The 20,409-nt window shown below is 35.0% G+C and overlaps 1 protein-coding gene across 1 annotated transcript in view; it reads left to right on the forward strand.

Moving 5' to 3' along the window:
* The window catches only part of ROCK1 (Rho associated coiled-coil containing protein kinase 1), a 161,810-nt gene that overhangs the window by 128,725 nt on the left and 12,676 nt on the right, over window positions 1–20,409 (forward strand). Inside the window, exons 21-27 of the mRNA XM_044666645.1 lie at window positions 3,902–3,971; window positions 8,331–8,425; window positions 10,979–11,144; window positions 12,287–12,380; window positions 12,484–12,572; window positions 13,403–13,591; window positions 14,861–15,020. Of these exons, the coding sequence (XP_044522580.1) occupies window positions 3,902–3,971; window positions 8,331–8,425; window positions 10,979–11,144; window positions 12,287–12,380; window positions 12,484–12,572; window positions 13,403–13,591; window positions 14,861–15,020 (863 nt within the window). The remainder of the gene's footprint in view (window positions 1–3,901; window positions 3,972–8,330; window positions 8,426–10,978; window positions 11,145–12,286; window positions 12,381–12,483; window positions 12,573–13,402; window positions 13,592–14,860; window positions 15,021–20,409) is intronic.

The raw sequence follows: 20,409 nt of genomic DNA on the forward strand, positions 1-20,409 counted from the left end.
GAGTTCACTACAGAGAATTAAACATAACATTTCTCTACATAGGAATACAGATAATTAGATCTCACTGAGGCCCTTAAAAAGGCAAATTTAAAAATTACAAGTTTTCTTTCTTTTCCCTCTGTAACTTATTTACCTTTTCAGGTTTCTCTCGATTTTTGTGGTTCGATATCAAACTTTCCATTCAGCCCTGGTCTTTTCTGTGCAAATACCTGGAATTCTTCAATTTTGTTGAATGCCCATACTTTCCCCTGGAAATATATAGTCAATTTTGATGGGTAGTTGATCCGTGGTTGTAGGCCAAGCTCTCTTGCCTTTCTGAATATTGTATTCCAAGCCTTACGGTCTTTTAGTGTGGAGGCTGCCAGATCCTGTGTGATCCTGATTGGTGCTCCTTGATATTTGAATTGTCTCTTTCTGGCTTCTTGTAAGATTTTTTCTTTTGCTTGAAAGCTTTTGAATTTGGCAATAATATTTCTAACCGATTTCTTCTCTGGGTCGAATATGGTGGGTGTTCTATGGATCCTTTCGATGTCTATATTGCCCTCTTGTTGTAGGACTTCAGGGCAATTTTGCTGAATAATTTCTTTTAGTACGGAGTCCAGGTTTCTATTAATTTCTGGGTTTTCTGGAAGACCAATTATTCTCAAATTGTCTCTTCTAGACCGGTTTTCTTGGTCTGTCACTCTCTCATTGAGATATTTCATATTTCCTTCTATTTTTTCAGTCTTTTGACTTTGTTTTATTTGTTCTTGTTGTCTTGAGAGATCATTGGTTTCTAATTGCTCGACTCTAGCCTTTAGGGACTGGTTATCGGCTATAATTTTTTGGTTTTCGGCTATAATCTTTTGGTATTCCTTTTCAATCTTGTCATTTCTGGTGTTCAATTTGCTTATCAGTTCATTTGATTTCTGAGCCTCGCTTTCCAGTTGCAAGATTCTACCTTTTAAGCTGTTATTTTCTTGCCAGATCTCTTCCATTTTCCTCAAAATCTCAGTTTTGAACTCTTCCATAGCTTGTGAGGAGTTTTCCTTATTTGAGGAGGGTCCGGATGCTTGTTTGTTCTCCTCCTCTGTTTGCTCGGTTGTCTGGATTTTCTCTGTGTAAAAGCTGTCGAGTGTTAAAGACTTCTTCTTTTTGTTATTATTCTTTCTCTTCTGAACCTCCTGATGCTGATGCTGAGTAGCCATCATTAGCCCAGCAGCTTCTCAGCTTTATCCTCGGGCTCAGTGTCTGTTCCCAATCTATTGGCTCCTGAGGTCTGAATTCTGGTTTTTTCCAAGGTCAAGCCCCCTGGTGGGCCCTCTTGTTTGATCCTCTGCTGGAGGTTTCTTTACAAGTCTCAGGGCGCTGCTTCCACAGTCGTATACCCGTCTGCACTGGTTCCCCACTTAGGCTTAGTTCTGCCTCCACCCATGCCTCTACTCAGCCAGCACTCTGCGCGCCCAGCGTCCTGCTCCGGCGCGCGCGCTCAGATTTCGCGTGCTTTTTTTGACTTAATGGGGTCCTAAGTCTTGCTGCTCTCAGGAACAGGTCCCGGAGCTGCTGATGACTCGATGGGTGCCCCAAACTTGCTCTATTTCTTTTTAGCTGGGTTCGGAGCTATAGGTGAGTGTGGAGGGGGTGGGGGTGGGGCGGTTGCTCAGCTCGCGATTGAGTGAGTGAGAGCCCTTTTTAGCTTGGAAATGTCTCGATTCCACGTACCTTCCACGCTGTGCCCTGTTGTGGGGTTCCTCCGTTCGTCTGGACTTGTTTTTATGTCCCCTTGAGGAGTTTTGTATGTTTCGGTCAGGAGAGGTTAAGAGCTGCTTCTTACTCTGCCGCCATCTTAACCCGGAAACCTCTGCTGATTTTTATTTGAACTTATTCATATAACTTTCTAGAGGTTTTTCCATATTTTCTCATACCTCCATTTTTTTATGGCTAATAATAATTAAATATATTTGTGCCATAGTTTGCTCAATTGTCCTCCAATTGTTTGTAGACTGTTTCCCTTTTTGGATCTAGGGGAAGCATTCAAATAGAGCAACTATGAATATTTTTTGTGTATGTTATCTATTTTTCTCTTTTTATCATGTTTTTGAAATTAAATCCTAGCATTTCGACTGCTAGGTCAAGGGGTATGATTATTTTTAAGATCCTTTTAACTGCTTTTGCTGGACAGCTAGGTGGCATGGTAGATAGAGCATCAGCTTGAAATCAAGAAGACTCATCTCCTTGAGTTCATATCTGATCTCAGACACTTATTATATTAGCTGGGTGACACTTAACCCTGTTTGCTTCAGTTTCCTCATTTGTAAAATAAGCTAGAGAAAGAAATGGCAAGCCATTCCAGGATCTTTGCCAAGAAAATCCCAAATAGGGTCATAGACTGAGAAGACCAAAAAATAACCACAAATTGCCTTTTCTGTGTTATAAATATTTGAGCCAGTCTGCAGCTCCACCTCCATCTCTAAAAAGTATATTAGCATAACTATTTCCTTACTGTACCACCAGCATTGAATTTAATTTTAATTTTCTGCTTTTTTAGTGAATGTAAATTAGTATCTTAAAAGTTATCTTGTTTTGCATTTTTCCTACTGTTAGGAAAATTTTCTTATCTTCTTATGGGATTAGTAATAATCTATTTTAAAGGACTGTTGGCACCATAGGATCACTGACTTACTCCATGTTGTTCTCTTTGGCTATATTCTTTTTAACATGCTTTAGAATTGAGCTTACTAGCAATTGATACCACCCCTTCTTTCTGAAAACCAAGTCTCTTCAACATTTAGCTTAGCTCTAAGGAGGAGGATCTTTACTATGCTCCCTGAAAACAGCAAATAAATAAATAGTTCAGAGAAACAAGAGAATTACAATGATAGATCAAAAGAAAAAAATACAGTTTACAAAGTTTTCAACGGTCATTCATATGTACAGGGGATGCCTTTCTAGACAAAATTTCCCTTCTATCCGGTCTTATCTTTTGAAGTCAGTTGGCTTCATAAGCCTCCCTAATTCTAGCTCATTGATAGAATATAGATAAAAGAGAAGTCCTACCTTAAATTATCAGTATCTGCTCTTGTTTTTTTTTCTTCTAAGGAAGCAGCTTCAAAATTGCTAAATCATATATTGATCATATCCCTCTCTGGACCTTACTTTTTACATTCTGTGTTTTATAATTGAAATGTGTACTTTGTACACATCAAAATCCCTTTTCCCCCTTTTCTTTCTTTTTTTTTCCCTCTTTTTTAAAGACCCATATCTTCTGTCTTAGAATCAATACTGTGTATTGGTTTCAAAGCAGAAAAGTAGTAAGGGCTAGGCATTGGGGTTAAGTGACTTGTCCAGGGTTACTTAGCCAGGGAAGTGACTTTTGAAACCAGAACTTTTCATCTCTAGACCTGGCTCTAAATCCACGGAGCTACCTAGCTGCTGCCTCTTCAATTTCTCTTTATCAAGCTATCTATTATTTTCTCTGTCACTTTCCTGTTTGTTTCTCACTCTTTTTCAACTGTTCTTTGTCTTTTCCTTAACTAATTACAATATAATAGAACCTCACTTTTTAAAAATTAGCTTAGGAATTGGTAATCTCTTGTTTTCATCTCAGAACTGCTAAATTAAATTGCTTTTTACTATTAAGATCAATCCTTAATTGATGTTTTAGCTTTGTAGATAGTTTTGGTCCTCAATAAAAAGAAAATTTCTTTCCTCAGCATTATGCAGCATTTTTTTTCAACAGTAAAATGGAACCAGATGGTATAATTATTTGAATTACTGAGTTATATATTATAGTGAGAAGTATATTTAAAATAGAAATATTTCAGCAACACAGTTTTTATTTTAAATAGGTTAAAATAGGTTCTTAAGCTCTTTTCCTTACTCTATTATAAGCAGATACATACTAACTCTTTTTCTTCTAAAGACAATATCGTGGAAACGAAGGACAGATGCGAGAACTACAGGATCAACTTGAAGCTGAACAATACTTTTCAGTAAGTTTTATAGAAGCATTTGTTGATTTTTATATAAAAATTATTTTAAAAAAAAAAACCTTAAAATCTCATGGTTAGATACGTCTTTTTCTTTTTTCTTCTTTTTTTTTTTTAAACCCTTGTACTTCGGTGTATTGTCTCATAGGTGGAAGATTGGTAAGGGTGGGCAATGGGGGTCAAGTGACTTGCCCAAGGTCACACAGCTGGGAAGTGGCTGAGGCCGGGTTTGAACCTAGGACCTTCTGTCTCTAGGCCTGACTCTCACTCCACTGAGCTACCCAGCTGCCCCCTGGTTAGATACTTCTAACAGTAAAAGACTCTGAATATTGTCAGAGTGCTTCTCCTTCAATTTCCAATAAAGTTATTTTAATGGATGCCACAGGTGATCATCTGATTCAGAATTAAAAGAAAAACTACTCTTTTATAATTTATTCTTCAGATAGGATTTTCTACTACCAACCCTCCCCCCACCCAAAAAAAAAATTTTAAATGACGGAACAAAGAAATTTGTTTTTTTAGAGAGTAATCTTGAGAGATTTGTATATCAAGATGACGTTACTGTTTTTATCGATTATCAACGTATAGGTGTTTGAAAGATCTGATTTCTTACTAGCAGTCTTTTCCATGTATTCTACATGGTTAAAATGTTCTTTGGCTTGTCAGAATAAGTAATCTTTTTGTTGCTTTTTGTTATTTTACTTTTACCTCTCCCAAAATTCTATTCTATCTTTGTATGGACTATCCTGGCTTGTGACTAGGGCTAGTGACATGTAGCAGCTATGTGTTATATATTTTTAGAAGTGGTTTTCAATTGTTGCTATGATTGCTATGATTTTTCTTGTTTTATTTTATCTAGTAATTGTGTAGATATCTTTCTGCCCTCCATTCTTTGCACATGTTTTATCCAGCACAGATTTTTTTATTTCCCTGCTTCTCTCCCACATTGTATATTGCAAAAACAAAAGTTTATCCTCATAACAAATTAGAAAGTCCAATTAATATAAATAATCTGGTATTTTAAAATCTTGGATCTAGGTAAAGGAAATATTTTTATGTATTTTATATTTACTATGAAAGAAAATAATTTCTTGAAGTTATTCTCTATATAATGTGGTAGCACTACAAAGTTCTTTCATATTTTTATCTATTTGAACTTCTTAGTTGTTTTAAGAGACATTTTTTCAAGTGTGAGTTATGAATGTGTCAATAGGGCTACAGTTTGCTTTATTTGGTAGTCTTATGGAAGTTAGGGATTTTCCTTTTCAAATTCTCCACATCCTCTGTTCTAAATCTAGTGTGCTGTCACACGTGAAAAACCCCATCATCTCTCACTCCCGGAAGGTCGAGTAGGGGAAAAAGGTTAACCGGTTTGTCTCCCTTATTTAATGCCTTTTGTTCCAAATCAGCCTTGGATATGTCTACATTATCTATTTCATTATTAGCGTGCTGAGCCAGACCATAGCCAGTGTCCTTAAACCTTTCTTGCTTTATGTATTCCATATTATTGATCTTAATTTGCATCAAACATAACATCAACTTTAAATCAGATTCCTTGTACCACCAAGTTACCAATACTTTAAGTGCATACTTTATGCATTTGAGCAACCAGCGCATCCTATATACAATGTATCCACAAAATAAAATTGATGGTATGTGTGCTACCATATCTAACAATGTAATGTCCCATATTGGCTTTAATTTTTCAAAATTTAGGCCTAACCTGATGTACTTTGGTATACCATTAACAAAAAAAAATTAAAATGTAGCCCATAACAAATTCCATGCCAACATTATAATTCTTACATACTATCTATTCCATTTTAGCTTTAATACACTTGTTGACAATGTGTTAGTAGTATTATATTATGAGTATTTACCAAACAAGACCAAAATTATATACCAATAGTAACAATATAGTACAGTAAGAACACTTAAAAAAACAGTAAAAGAAAAAATCAGGAGGAAAAAAAACAGTCAGGGGCAAAAAAAAAAAAATGGCTGAAAAACCCCTTCCCTGAAGCTTAGTTGTAAAGCTGATTCACTCAGGGAATTTATGAATGAACCAGGGGGAAGGGTAAGCAACTCTCAGTGGTACACCACTGGCTTTGAACTTTCAGCCCACAGCCAATGGCTGTACATCCCCAACGGAATGTTCAGAATCCTCCGACTTCCAGTCTGGCTCTGTGTGTCCAAGAGAGAACTTCCTGTCCCCCTGTTAACCCACCATCTGGATGTGCCAAACTCTTATGGGGAAAACCAGGGGAGTTAATTTAAATATTATATGTGGGTTCGGAAGGGTGAGTAGGAGACAGGAGTGGACAATAGTTGGGACCAAACAAGTTAGGGAAACTGGGTTTAGCTGTTAAAGGAAATGACTGATAACAGAAGTGACAGGCTGTTAACTGTCACCTTGCCCCACCTAGACAAGGGGTCTGTGAAAACCAGCAAGCAAATGACAAGAGGGTTTGTAACAAATTTAATTAAGGGAACTATGGTCTAAAGCAATGGTTCCCAAACTTTTTTGGCCTACCGACCCCTTTCCAGAAAAAAAATATTACTTAGCCCCCTGGAAATTAATTTTTTTTTTAAATTTAATAGCAATTAATAGGAAAGATAAATGCACCTGCAGCACCCACCAGGGGGCGGTGGCGCCCACTTTGGGAATCACTGGTCTAAAGGATGGGAATAAGGATATACTTCCGGACTATGGGCAAACCACAGGGTCAGGGGAGGGACTTATATCTACACTGAACTGAAAACTAAAGCAAGACAGGGCCCAAAGAATAGCAGGACTGAAGTGGGTATCCTCACAGCAGAGTCCTGACCCACTCCAGCGATGTTGCAGCTCTTCCAAGACCACTATCTGTACCCTTCAGGTGGGTAGATCTCTGAGAGCTAACCCAGCCTAAGTTATTCTGCAACTCAGGTTGGGATTAATAGTCGCTACCAAAAATCTCCAACAAGTAGATGACAGACTTCCTTTTGGATATCAGGAAATCTGGGTGCAAACTCCACTTCCTCTGAAGTCTCCCAGGATCAGTTACAACGTGTCCCAACCACCATGGAGTCCGTCTCAGAGAGACTTCCTGCTTCTCCATTCCATTTAGAATTCTCCAGCCCTGCCTGCTAGGTCTCCTAAATAATAATTAATCTTCCTCAAAACAGTAGTTATGGAGGGAGTATTAAAAAACCCTTAAAATACTGTGTTTTTAAGTCTTTAAAATAAAGAATAAATTATGGTGAGTCTTTGGAAGCAGAAGTCACCAAGTTACCTAAAGAAGGGATTGAGGAGAGAGAACCAGGTGAGGTTAAAAAAAAAAAATTGAGTAGGTGAGAGTTCCGTGCTTCTGTGGGACCAGAGACAGAGACAGAGAGAGGAGATATTAAGTAATCAGCCTTATGGTAAGGAACCTCTATAAATTCTTTCTTACATGCTCAGAACCATACTGTTATTTTTCATTCCAGGTAGGTTTCTTTTATGAAACTCAATATTTCAAGATTTAAAAAAGATAAAGAATTAGATAATGTTACTTTTAATGGTAGGATGGACCATGTTAAGACATATAAACATTTAAACTAGAGCAAGCTATCATCATTCTTAGTTGCATTGCCAAAGGCATCTATGTATTGTCTCTTTGGGATTTTAATTTTCTCTTCTTTATCTTTGAAAAAATGTTTATTAATACTCTTTTTGCATAAGTCACTGTCACTTCCCATTGCCACACTACTCATATTTCTTTCCTGCTCTCCATTAGAAATGTCACTGGTGGTGAAAAATCATATTGGCCATGTCTAAAATAGTATGTTCCATTACACATCCTTATGTCACATCATCTCTGACAAGAAATAGGCAATGTGCTTTCATTTCAGTCTCCTGAAGTTATTTATATTATTGTGATAATTATGTAAACTGTTTTCCTGATTTTTCATAAGAAGTGAATCTTTCTTAGAGGGAAGGTTACCTTGACAATATTAGTATCTCTCAGAAAGTATCACTGCACTAAAAGATATGTTAATTTTTACCTTCCTTACTTTATATTTCAGTAAAGAAGTGTAATTATAAAAATTAAAGGATTATATATGTAAGTTGAGAAGTGTTGGAACCTTCGGTAAAGAAATTCTCTTGAAATTAATTTTTTTAGTATGTATATGCTACTGAGAAATTAAGCATATAATCAAATAAATTTGAATAAGAAAATAGAAAAGATTTTGTAAACTATTGGTTTTAGTTTAAAAGCTTTGTTTACCAAGTTCAAATGATTAGCTTGCCAGATTATATTATACAGTTTAATTGAATTCTTCTTAACTTCTAACTAGCTATATAAAACTCTTTAATTCTCTTTGGTAATTGTATTGCAGACACTTTATAAAACTCAGGTAAAGGAACTTAAAGAAGACATTGAAGAAAAAAATCGAGAAAATCTAAAGAAAATACAGGAACTGCAAAATGAAAAGTATGTCCATTTTACTTTGACTCAGAAATCATGGTGAAGTGATCTGAAATTCTAGTTCGAAATTGTTACTAAAACTAAATTCTTAATGTCATGTCCTATGCAATATTTTTAATTTCTGCCCTAGTTGGGAATAATTAACATAGACTTGAGCTGAAGATTACCTTTTTAATCTTCTATGAGGAAAGTGTTTGACAAGCAAATTAATAATATGAGAAGGTTACAAAGAGAAATATTAAATGTTTTAGGAAAATAAACTTCGAAAGCATACTTTGAGTACTCTTAACATAGCTTTGTTATATAGAAAACTGAAGTACTAAAGTTTATCCTTAGTCATTAAAATGAGTCTCCTAGGACTTTTGCTAAGACTACATTTTACTTTAATGTTTATAATTCAACAAACATTTATTAAGTACTCAATTTAAAAGGTCCTGTACTGGGTCCAAGAGACATAAAGACACAAATTAAACTGTCCCTAGCTTCAGCGTAAATACAGATGTATGTAATCAAGGTTGTTTAAGGAGGGCAGTACTAATACCTGGAGTTTCCAGGGAAAAGTGGGTAGGGACAGAAAACTAGTAGAGGCTTCAAAAGAAGATGGTTCTTAATCTGAACCTTGAAGCAAGATATGACACTTGATTTCATTGTAGGACTGTGGGTCAAATTTGACTTGATTGTAGCAGGTATGAAGAAGAATATTGTGATTTAAGGCTAGGATAGTAGGTCAGAGGTAGAATGTTGTAAAATTCCAACTACACATTGTTAAGGGCCTTAAATTCCAGGAGAGTTTATTTTATTTATCCTTGAAGCATTAGGGAAATATTAAATGTATGTGTATTACTTGAGAATTTTAGCACTTAATGACCTTAGGGGATACACACACACACACACACACACACACACACACACACACACACACACACACACACATTTTACAGAGGAAGAAACTTAAGCCTAAAGGAGATAAAATTATTTGTTTAAAGTTTTTCAGCTAATTATTTTAAGAGGTAGGATAATGTCATAGAAAACACTGGAATAGTAGGTAGACTGGACACAATTTTAGGTTGTTAATAGGAGAAATTGAAGGAGGTGATTGTCTTATAAGATGGATACATTTAGGTCATGGTAGATTCTGGAAACCATGTATTTTAAAATATAAGCTCACAAATAATGGACATAGGGGAGGAGATGTATACCAGTCTTCAGATATCAAATAGGTGGCACATTGAAGAGATTTATTCGGTACTTCTCCAAAGGGCAGAACTAGGACCAAATTATGAAAACTCTTAGGAAGCAGAATTATGAACATAGTGAAGATAATTATGAAGATAACAATGAAGAACTTTAAAAATAACTAAAATTGTCTCTTAAGACCCCAAATGAGTTAGTTTGTGAAGTAATGAAATTTCTATCACTTGGATTTGTTCAAATAAAAGCTGTCCAGAATATTGAGAAGGGAATTATTTCATTGAGAAAGAAATTGAACTGTCTGACTTCTGAGAACCTTCCCATTTCTAGGATTCTGTGACTCATTCATTTTTTTAGAATGTCTTAGTTGTAGCAAATCGAGATAGAACAAGGCCATTCAGTCCAGTCACTTAATTTTTGAAATGAGTAATCTTGAGCTCCAGAGGCGAACAGTGACTTTCCTAAGGCCTTGTAAGTGGGCAAGATCATAGGTGGGATTAAAACCAATCAAGTTCTCAAGTGTCCTAAGTATAGTTTTTTCTACTGTACTATACGTGCCTCCATGACAAGCTTATTAAATACTTGATTGTCACAAGGGTCAGTGTTGCGTAGTGGATAGAGAGCTGGCCTTAAGGTCGAAAAGATATGATTCATATCACACCTCAGACAAAGTAACAAACCAAATCACTTAATCTCTCATTGCTCCAGGTGGTTACAGAGTATTACTGTGCTGGTAAAGGGAGTTTCCTCACCAATGAAGTCACAGTTTATGGACTTAGAAATGTTCCTTCTGCATTTTTGCTGCGAGTTCACTATTGGCTACCATCATTTTTAGCTTAGCAGTCCTATTCAACAGAGTTAGAATTATTGCCAAAATTTTTATGAGAGGATTCTTCATAGTTTAGATTCTGCATCTCAGGCAAAAATTCATATTGTCTGGAACCTAAATTGTGACTCAGGAAAATTTACGTTAGAATTTCACTCCCAACTCAAAAATTTATTTTCTTAATTCATTTTATTTACAGGTAAATGAAATCTAACTTGGCACAGAGCTTTATTATAAAACAAAAGTTCAGTTTTTTCCATTATAAAATACTTTACTGCTTCCACTTAGTTTAAAGAATAGTAGATACATTTCACTTTATTTTCTACTTTTTCAAAGAGCTAAAACGATACATGGAAGCTAATTCCATTCTCTTGTGATTTTATGACAAATTTAGTGTTGTGCCTTACATGATTAAGTCATTGCAGTTCCTATGATCCGTTAATGATGGTTTACAGATACACAAATAATCCAATTGAAAGAATAACCTCTATTTTCTCTGAAAATATCAATTTTTAAAGAAATCTTTTAATACCATGTTGTAGAGAAACACTTGCTGCACAGTTAGACCTTGTAGAAACAAAAGCTGAATCAGAGCAGTTGGCTCGACGCCTTCTGGAAGAACAATATTTTGAATTGACACAAGAGTGTAAGAAAGCAGCTTCACGAAATAAACAAGAAATTACAGATAAAGATCATACCGTTGGTCGGGTAAGTGGACATTACTTGAATTTAAATTACTAAATGTTTTATCTTGACGTATTGGCATATATATCAAGGAACAATAGCTAAGAAAGTTCAAAATAGTTGATACTTTAAAACTTATTTTGCTTTGAATTATACTATATTGTTGTTCTCTTTTGGGCATCTTGTTTTCCGAGTTTTATTTAGGCAGATATTAAAATTTACTTTCGTTTTCCATGCATGCATTTTTTAATATAAAATGTGGTGCTGATTTACCTGCAAGGTAGAAAGGTTGAGATTGTTTGAGATTGACTGGTTTTCCCAAAGAATCCAAAGTACCACAAAGAGATGAATTTTGTGTGTGTGTGTGTGTGTGTGTGTGTGTGTGTGTGTGTGTGTGTGTGTGTGTGTGTAACTACATATGCTTTTCCTTTCGTCTAAAGTTTATATTATAATCATATGTGATATGGTCTTATTAGAATCATAAAACTTTAAATCTGAAGAAGCATAGAAACAGTAATATAGTAGAAAGAGCACTGAATTTGTAGTTAAGATTATGTTCTGCTTCTTTATTAGTTATATGACATGAGGAAAGTTATTTCATGCCTCTAGAGGGGCCTCAGTTTTCTCAACTTTGTAATAATGGAGTTAGACTGGATAAACTCTGAGGTCCTTCCCAACTTTGATACTTCTGCACTATGAATTAGAGATTATCTAGTCCAATCCTATTATACAAATTAAGGGATTTGGACTTTTTACTTCCCAAAGTAACATAGATGTAAGAATAAAACTCCAAATATAACTCTTCATATGGGAATATATCCATAAACATATTTGTATTAATCTGGGAAAATAAGAACAGATGCTAATCTTGATCAATGACATATATAAACCCAGTGGAATTACTCTTTGGCTGGGAGGGGGAAGGCCAAAATATTAGTCATGTAACCATGGGAAAATACTCTAAATTAATTAAATAAAATTTTTCAATTAAAAAAAAAACAGAACCTAAATTGATGAAAATAATAAGGTAACATTTTAAAGATGAAAAACAATTCTTCCCTATAATTAGACCATGTTAACTGCCCATAGGAATTGAACATTTCATTTTGGGATCATTGTTTTGACTGAAAGTCAGATGTACATTATGCTTTTTTTATGTCATTTAGCTGGAAGAAATTAAAACCACATTAACCAAAGATATTGAGTTACTAAGAAAAGAAAATGAAGAGTTGGCTGAAAAAATGAGGAAGGAACAAGAAGGTACATGGATTTAATAATAAATTAATTTGACTAAGTATATAATTATTTGTATTATTAAAAATGATTATTTTTGTCACAAAATCTCTTGTAATTCATTGAACAGATTATAAATTGAAGAAAGAAGAAGAGATCAATAATCTAAAAGCTTCTTTTGAAAAGAATATTAGTACTGAAAGAACCCTAAAAACCCAGGTATATCCTTTCACTATTTAAAATTTTTATTTTATAATAATCAATTTACATTTTTAAATATTGCTAGCTTGTTTAACACTATATAGAATAAATCATACCCTGCCTTTAAGGACTTTACATATAACAATGTTTAATTATTTTTTTCCCCATGGAATGATTGAGCACATGGTGATCAACTGAAAAAAGGAAAAATAGCTTCACATCTATGAAACAGAACTCTATTTTATCTAGAAAACTTCAGGCATGAAGTGGGAAAGAAGGGATGTTAGGGTGTGGATGGAAAGGAGAATCACCTTGCCTAAAGCCAGTGAAGTGAATTATGGGCACAAGAGTGAAAGTGAGAGGGACTAGAAGGCCTAGAAGTTGAGTCATCTGAATTTCCTTATTCTAGTTAGAAGACTGCATTGTACACTGTTTGACTTAAATTATAATGTGTCCATAATGTTTTATATGGGTATTTTCTATATAAATAATTTTCTAGTATTTGTCCTGATTTTTTTTTAAAATTGAAACTTAGAAGACAACTTTAATTTCCTGCCAAACAGGTTTTTTGTAAGCCTATCATGCAGATTATAAGAATGCAGTGAAGCAACACATTACCCTGTCATGCCTTCATTTTTTGATAGATGATAAATTCCTTGATCTGTTTCATTTTTGCCTTTTTGTTAACATCACCTAACACATAGTAGACACTTGATAAATTCTTCCCATTTGATTGATACACCTAGCTACATTAGTCTCTTTCACTTTATGATATTGAATGGTTTCCTTAGAAAATGTTCAAATTGCTTATGTGAAACATTATATCCCTTTTCATCCATGTTTAATAGGCTGTTAACAAGTTGGCAGAAATAATGAATCGCAAAGATTTTAAAATTGATCGAAAGAAGGCTAACACTCAAGATTTAAGAAAGAAGGAAAAGGAAAACAGAAAGCTACAACTGGAACTCAACCAAGAAAGAGAGAAATTCAATCAGATGGTAGTGAAACATCAGAAGGAACTCAATGAAATGCAAGCGGTAAAGTTGTGTTTATGTTATTTTTTTAATTTCTAAAACTTGACATTACTATGGCTATCTGATTACTTACCATGTTTTACTATTTATATAATCAATCCAGTATATAGATTGTCCTGAATTTTTCTGCCTACACATTTATATTTATCTCAAAGGTTGACTTACATACTGTTGATACCAGGAACTGGAACATTTCTTGCCTTTTAACTGTTGCTTTGAGCAGCAGAAGGTTCCAACAAGTGTAGCTTGACTGGCAGAAACTGAGTAGGACAAAGTTGCTAGAATATCTGAAATAGAGCTTTACCTCTGTTGGAGATTGAGTTTTGTGTTGGGTTTTGAAAGATCAGTTAGATAGGGTATAATATGAGTTTACTTATCCTAAGTAGATAATCAGGGCAGCTGGGTAGCTCAGTGGAGTGAGAGTCAGGCCTAGAGACAGGAGGTCCTAGGTTCAAACCCGGCCTCAGCCACTTCCCAGCTGTGTGACCCTGGGCAAGTCACTTGACTCCCATTGCCCACCCTTACCAATCTTCCACCTATGAGACAATACACCGAAGTACAAGGGTTAAAAAAAAAAAAAAAAGAAATATCCTAAGTAGATAATCAGTTTCTAAAAGTAAAAGGATAATCTCAATTTTTATGATAACAATTTATTATAGTGTACAGTTGCTAGTATTAAATTTTCTATTTCCCTTGAAGGCTTTTTGTTCAATCTTAAGCATTTTGTTTGGGGTAAAAAAAATAGTGCTTTCTTTAGCTTTGAACATTTTCCATGTTGTGTACTTTTTTCTAAAGATTGTTTTAAAAACTAAAAGAAATAATAAGTAATTATTATTATTTGAAAAAATGTCACTAGGGGAGTCTTCCTCCTTAACAGAAGAATAATAAAATCAGACTTTTAAGACTAGATCTCCAAGAACACAAGACCCCTACTACTCTAAAAATATTCTTATCATTGTCTTTCTAGTGCTCTATAGTTTATATAAAATACTTTACCATCCATTATCTTATTTGATACTTACAACAAACTATTATGAGCTTGGTTATTTTTATCCTTGTTTTTCAGATAAGGAAATTGAGTTTCTAAGAAGTTCTGACCATATCAAGGTCACATGATTTCTTGCATATAATAGTACATGTTTATAGTTTTTATCAGTAATCTTAATTCTTAATTACTTTCAATCCCTTGGAGTTTATGGCTCAGCATAATTGATTCTTATTATTTGGTAGTTTATTTTGTTTTTTTTTTTTTTTCTTTTTTAATGAACACAGCAATTGGTTGAAGAATGCACACACAGGAATGAACTTCAGATGCAGCTGGCTAGCAAAGAGAGTGACATAGAGCAGCTGCGTGCAAAACTTTTGGACCTTTCAGATTCTACCAGTGTTACTAGTTTTCCTAGTGCTGATGAAACTGATGGAAACCTTCCAGGTAAGGAGGTTCTATTTTATTTACCTTTTTACCTGGTTTTGACTGTGGAAATTAGTGTTTTTCCTCTCAATTCATATATTTTTTTGATGCTGTTTTGTCTATGGTATCAAAGGACACATTCATTTTCATTGGCAAAAACCTCTTGATAGTTTCATGGTTAATGTTATTTTTAGATTGACTTAAATATACATGGAATAAATAATGTGTTACACTCCTAAAAATAGACCCAGGGAGACCCTATTACTCTTTGACTCATTTACTAAAGAGATTTAGAGCAGTTCTGAACAATCCTAATCCTATGAAGAAATTCAAAACCAGTTCTGTATCCCAGTGTGCTTAAAGAGAATTGTAACTGCTTTCAAGAAAAACAGCTCTTTAAAATTATTTTGTTCCTATGCTAAGACTAGGGATTATAAAGATTATAAAGACTAATGAGTAGTAGGGCTGAGTGGAGTGGAAGTTTAATTCATCCTAGAGGTGTATAATTTAATTCATCCTAGAGGTGTATAAACTTCTTAAGTTCATCTTTATAATAAATTGAACTTAATGTAATGTCAGTTGTTTATTAGCATTAAAACATAATTTTATATTTTTGAACATAGGCATTTACCAGGGCCATATCTGAAAAACCTTTCTAGCATAGTAGAATTTGCCAAGATGTATGTACTATTGGTATTAACCTTCAAGAGCCCCTGCTATCACATCCTTTTTAAATGAGGTATTCCATATAGCAGCACAGCATATAATTGATTTTTCTCTTTTTCTGACTAACCATTCCCAAGTCATTTCTGATCTTCACATGGCATAATCCCATTGCCTTATTGGTTACCCTCTTCTGGGTACCCTTGAACTTAACAGTGTCATTCGTGAAATGTGGTATCCATAACTGAAAATAGTACCCTAGATTATGGTCTGACCAGGGCAGAGTATAATAAGACTATCATCTCTTAGATCTGAACTCCTATGCCTTTGTTAATTCAGTGTAAGACTTTGTTTTCTTGGTTGCCAAGTCCCTCAGTTCTCTTTCAGACAAGCTGCTATCTGGAAATGCCTCCCACAACTTGTACTTTATTTTAAGTTCATTTTTTTGCAACAGAAGTATAAGGTTTTACATTTCTCATTATTAATTTTTAGCATATTAGGTTTAGTCTGTTGTTCTGGCTCCTTGAGGTTTTGTTTTTCTTTTGGTTGTTGTTTTTTTGTTGTTTTTTTGCTTTGTTTTTAATCTTAAATCTGCCATCCAGCTTTGCCTCCTAGTTTATATTATCCATTAACATGATAATCATATTTTTTGTGCCTATATCAGTCATTGATAAAAATGTTAGTTAAATAGTACAAGGCCCAGTCATGGTCGTTGGAGAGACTTCTTTTCAATTTGGCATTAAATTATTAATAATTACTCTCTGGATTCAGACATTCAGCCAATTCCAAATCCACCTAATAGTACTTTCTTCTCTACGCCCAGTATTTTCAACTTTAACATAAAAATATGTGAATGAGATATTATGAGATGGTTTGCTGATGTCTAGATAAATGATATCTATAACATTCTCATAGAATTCTAATCTGGTAACTGTGGCCAAAAAGAAAATTAAATTAGTTTGACCTGATCAGAACAGGTGAAGTCAGATTAGCTCTTTGTGATCATTGCTTCTTTATCTAGGAAGTGACAGTCTTTTAATGAGACATTCTAGAAACTTTTAATCAAAATCAAGCCCCCCAGGCTCTAGTTAGTTTCTTTCCTTTTTTGAAAATTGAAATAATCTTTGGTCTACTCTAGCTCCATAATTTTCCCAGTTTCCATGATCTTAGAATTTTTTGAACAAATTCATGTCTACATTTATTCAGAGACCACTGGCAATGGCTTTTTATAATCATATTCATTAGTTCCTTAAGTACCCTAAGATATAGTTCATATGTAAAGGTCACTTGAACTTATCAAGTTCAGCTAGAGGTTGTCACACTCCTTCCTTATTTATCCTGGGTTTCTGTTATTTTTGTCCTTTATTTTCTAGCTGAAAGACTTTTGTGAAGATATGGTCTTTAAGTTTCACTTTAAAGAATAAATAGGAGGAGAGGCAGCTACGTGGCTCAGTGGATTGAGAGCCAGGCCCAGAGACAGTCTGGGTTCAGATCTGTTCTCAGATACCTCTAGCTGTGTGACCCTGTGCAAGTCATTTAACTCCCATTGCTTAGCCCTTCCAAGCACTCTTCTGCCTTGGAACCAATACACAGTATTGATTCTAAGAAAGAAAGTAAAGATAAAAAAAAGAATGAATGAATGAATGAATGAACGAATAGGAGAGAAAATAGGTACATTAATCAACTATTGGTGGAACTGTGTACAGACCAGCCATTCCAAAAAGCAGTTTGGAACTAAACCCTAAAAGCTATTAACCTGTTCAAATGCTTTGACCTAGTGATACCACTACTAGGTCTATACTCTTAAGACAGCATTGTCGAAGATGAGGTGAGGTATATGTTCAGAGCCAGCACTCAGGGAGTTGCTCCCTTCCTCCTCTTCCCAGCACCAGAGGACATTGCTTGCATGTCCCACCCCTCCACCCAGCTGCCCAAAGCAAGCACTTTCTCCCTCAACTCTCCAGTAATCAGGGGGCTCATTGAATTTACCCTCTGGGCACCGGAACTCAGAAAAGGTTCCCCAAGGAACCTCTAAGACATCAGTGAAAGAGAGAAAGGAAATATATGAACAAACATTTATTTATTAACCACTGCCTTCTATCTTAAAATTGGTACAAGTATCAGTTTAAGGGCAGAAGAGATGTGAGAGCTGGATGGTGGAGGTTAAGTGACTTGGCCTAAGGTCACATAGCTAGGAATTGTCTGAGGTCAAATTGGAATCTAGGACCTCCTGTCTCCAGGCCTAGCTTTCTATTCCACTGAGCTCCCTAGCTGCCACTATAAAAACATTTATAGAAATTCTTTTTATAATGCAGAGAATTGGAAACCAATAGAAAATGTCAGTTTGGGATGATTGAACCAGTTATGGTATAGGAATGTGATAGTATACTATTGTGCCAAAATAGAGTTTCAAAGAAACCTGAGAAGACTTGTATGAACTGATGTAAAGTGAAGTGAGCAAAACCAGGGAAACAGTTTATATCATAACAACAATACAATACAATACAATAAAAAGAAAAAAAACAACAAAAATTTTGAAAGACTTAGAAACTCAGATCAACTACAAGGACTTATGGTGAAATATGTTAATTTGCCTTCAGAGAGGCATGGATTCAGTGAAGATTATTGTTTTTCATTTCTGTTGTTTGACATGGCCAATGTGTTGTAGGGATTTGTTTTGCTTAATGATACATGATTTATAATGGGTTTTGTTTTTCTTGCTTTCTCATGGGGGAATGGAGGTGCACATTTAAAAGGGAGGTAGGAGGAAGAAAATGTGAACTTTAAAATAAAATTTGGGATAGGGAAATTAAATGGATTTCAAAAAGAGCACATCCCAAGCAAAGGGAAAGCACATAAACAAAGAAAATAGAGTAGAACTTGCATGCCCTTTGGACAGTAGTGAGGATTCAACTTCCATGAAACTATAGTTTCTATAGAAAAGGGGGAATTCATTCAGTAAGATTAAGTGAGAACAGATTATGGAGAGCCATGAATACCACACAAAGAAGTTTGAGCTTTACTTCTAAAGATTTAGGGAATTCTTGTGAAAGGTTTTGATAAGAGGAATTACTATCTGGACATTTACTAGATAAGATTGAATTACTGGAAAATGTCCTACAGGGATGTGAGAAATGGTTTCTGATAGAAGTATAGAGGCATTAATCTCTGTTAGGCTACTTTAATGTTCAGATTTGTGCTAATGAGGACCGACCTCTAATGGTTGTGTTGAAGTTAATTGGTGAAAAGAGTGGTTGAAAGAGATCAACAGAGGTGAGATTGACAGGATAGGATAACTTACTTAGAAATAAGAAAATAAACCTGTCTCAGTTTCTTCTATGTAGGTCAAATTTTATAAAGAATGAATTCTTGTTCGTGATTATTGGATGATTGAACTTAAACTATAATTAAAATGTTGTCAATTCATAGGAGATAGTTATAGACAGACTACATTTATTAAATGATTGAGTTCTGTTTAACAAACATTTATTAGGGCCTTCCATGTGGGATATAGTTCTGGGGACCAGAATTCAAAGTTAGAAAACAAAATAGTCCTGGGCCTCAAGGAGCTTGCTTTCTATTGGAGAGATATAAGTAAATAGATAAATAATAGAAATGGATTTCAAGAGATATAAACAGCACTTATTAATACCAAAAAATATGATAAAAGGTAATGGGGGGGTATAATTGATGACTGACTCAATCTCTGGCACTGTTGCCCTGAATCTTCCCCCTCACACCCATGACCATGCTAACATGGATTGGCTCTCTGGCCTTTATGACTGCTTTGGTCACTCACTGGAGTAAAGTTCTAGAGAAGAGCCCACTTCCCGAGAAAGGGATACCTGTGAGTCCTCAGGTCAACCCCAAAGATGATAAATGTAAAGCCATAAGGAACCTCAGGGGCTGTCTAGCCCAACTCACTGATGTAACTGCTGAGGGAAAAGGCCCAGAAAGCAGTTAAACCCAGGCCCTGTGACTTCAGAGATAATAATTTAAGAGAATTCTCAGAGCAGTTCCAGCTTTTGCTGCTACTAAGCTACCATCTTGGCTCTGCTTCAGAAGTCATAATTTTAAGAATGGAACAATTAAAAATGGGGAATATGTCCAACTACTAAGAGTTTCTCCCATTGCAGTGTCCTAACTAGCCCCCTCTACTCCTGGAGAAGTAAAGCTATCCACCGAGCTTGGTAATCTGGAAAAAGAAATGTGTGGGAGGGGCACAACAGCAAGAGGGTCTGAAAAGGGGAAGGAGCAGGCAGAACAAGCGCTTCCACAACAAGAATGGCAAGAAAAAATCAACAGTGATTGATAGGTAGGCAAAAGCCAATTAACAGAAATAAGCAATATTTGAAGAAAAGAGCATTCTGGGGAACTTTCTTCTAATATTAAAAATATATTAACTAGGGATAGTTGGGCAGATGGACAGACATGAATGAATTATGGCCCACATAGTCATGAAGTAACTATTGACACAGTGGATAGAGTACTTGGTCTTGGAATTATAAAGACCTAAATTTAAATTTGGACTCGGGCACTAGCTCTGTGACCCTAGTAAAGTCACTTGTTTACCTTGATTTCCTTAATTATAAAATAGGGATAAATAACAACTACCTTTTAGTTGTTGTGAGGATAAAATGAAATAATATATGTAAAAAAGTATGTAATATGCTCTACATAAATGAAATTCCCTTCTGCATTACTAAAAGGAATCTCCTTATCAGTGAGGTTTATTGAAAAGTTGAAA

This window comes from Gracilinanus agilis, chromosome 1 (genome assembly GCF_016433145.1).
Source record: "Gracilinanus agilis isolate LMUSP501 chromosome 1, AgileGrace, whole genome shotgun sequence".
Taxonomy (NCBI): domain Eukaryota; kingdom Metazoa; phylum Chordata; class Mammalia; order Didelphimorphia; family Didelphidae; genus Gracilinanus; species Gracilinanus agilis.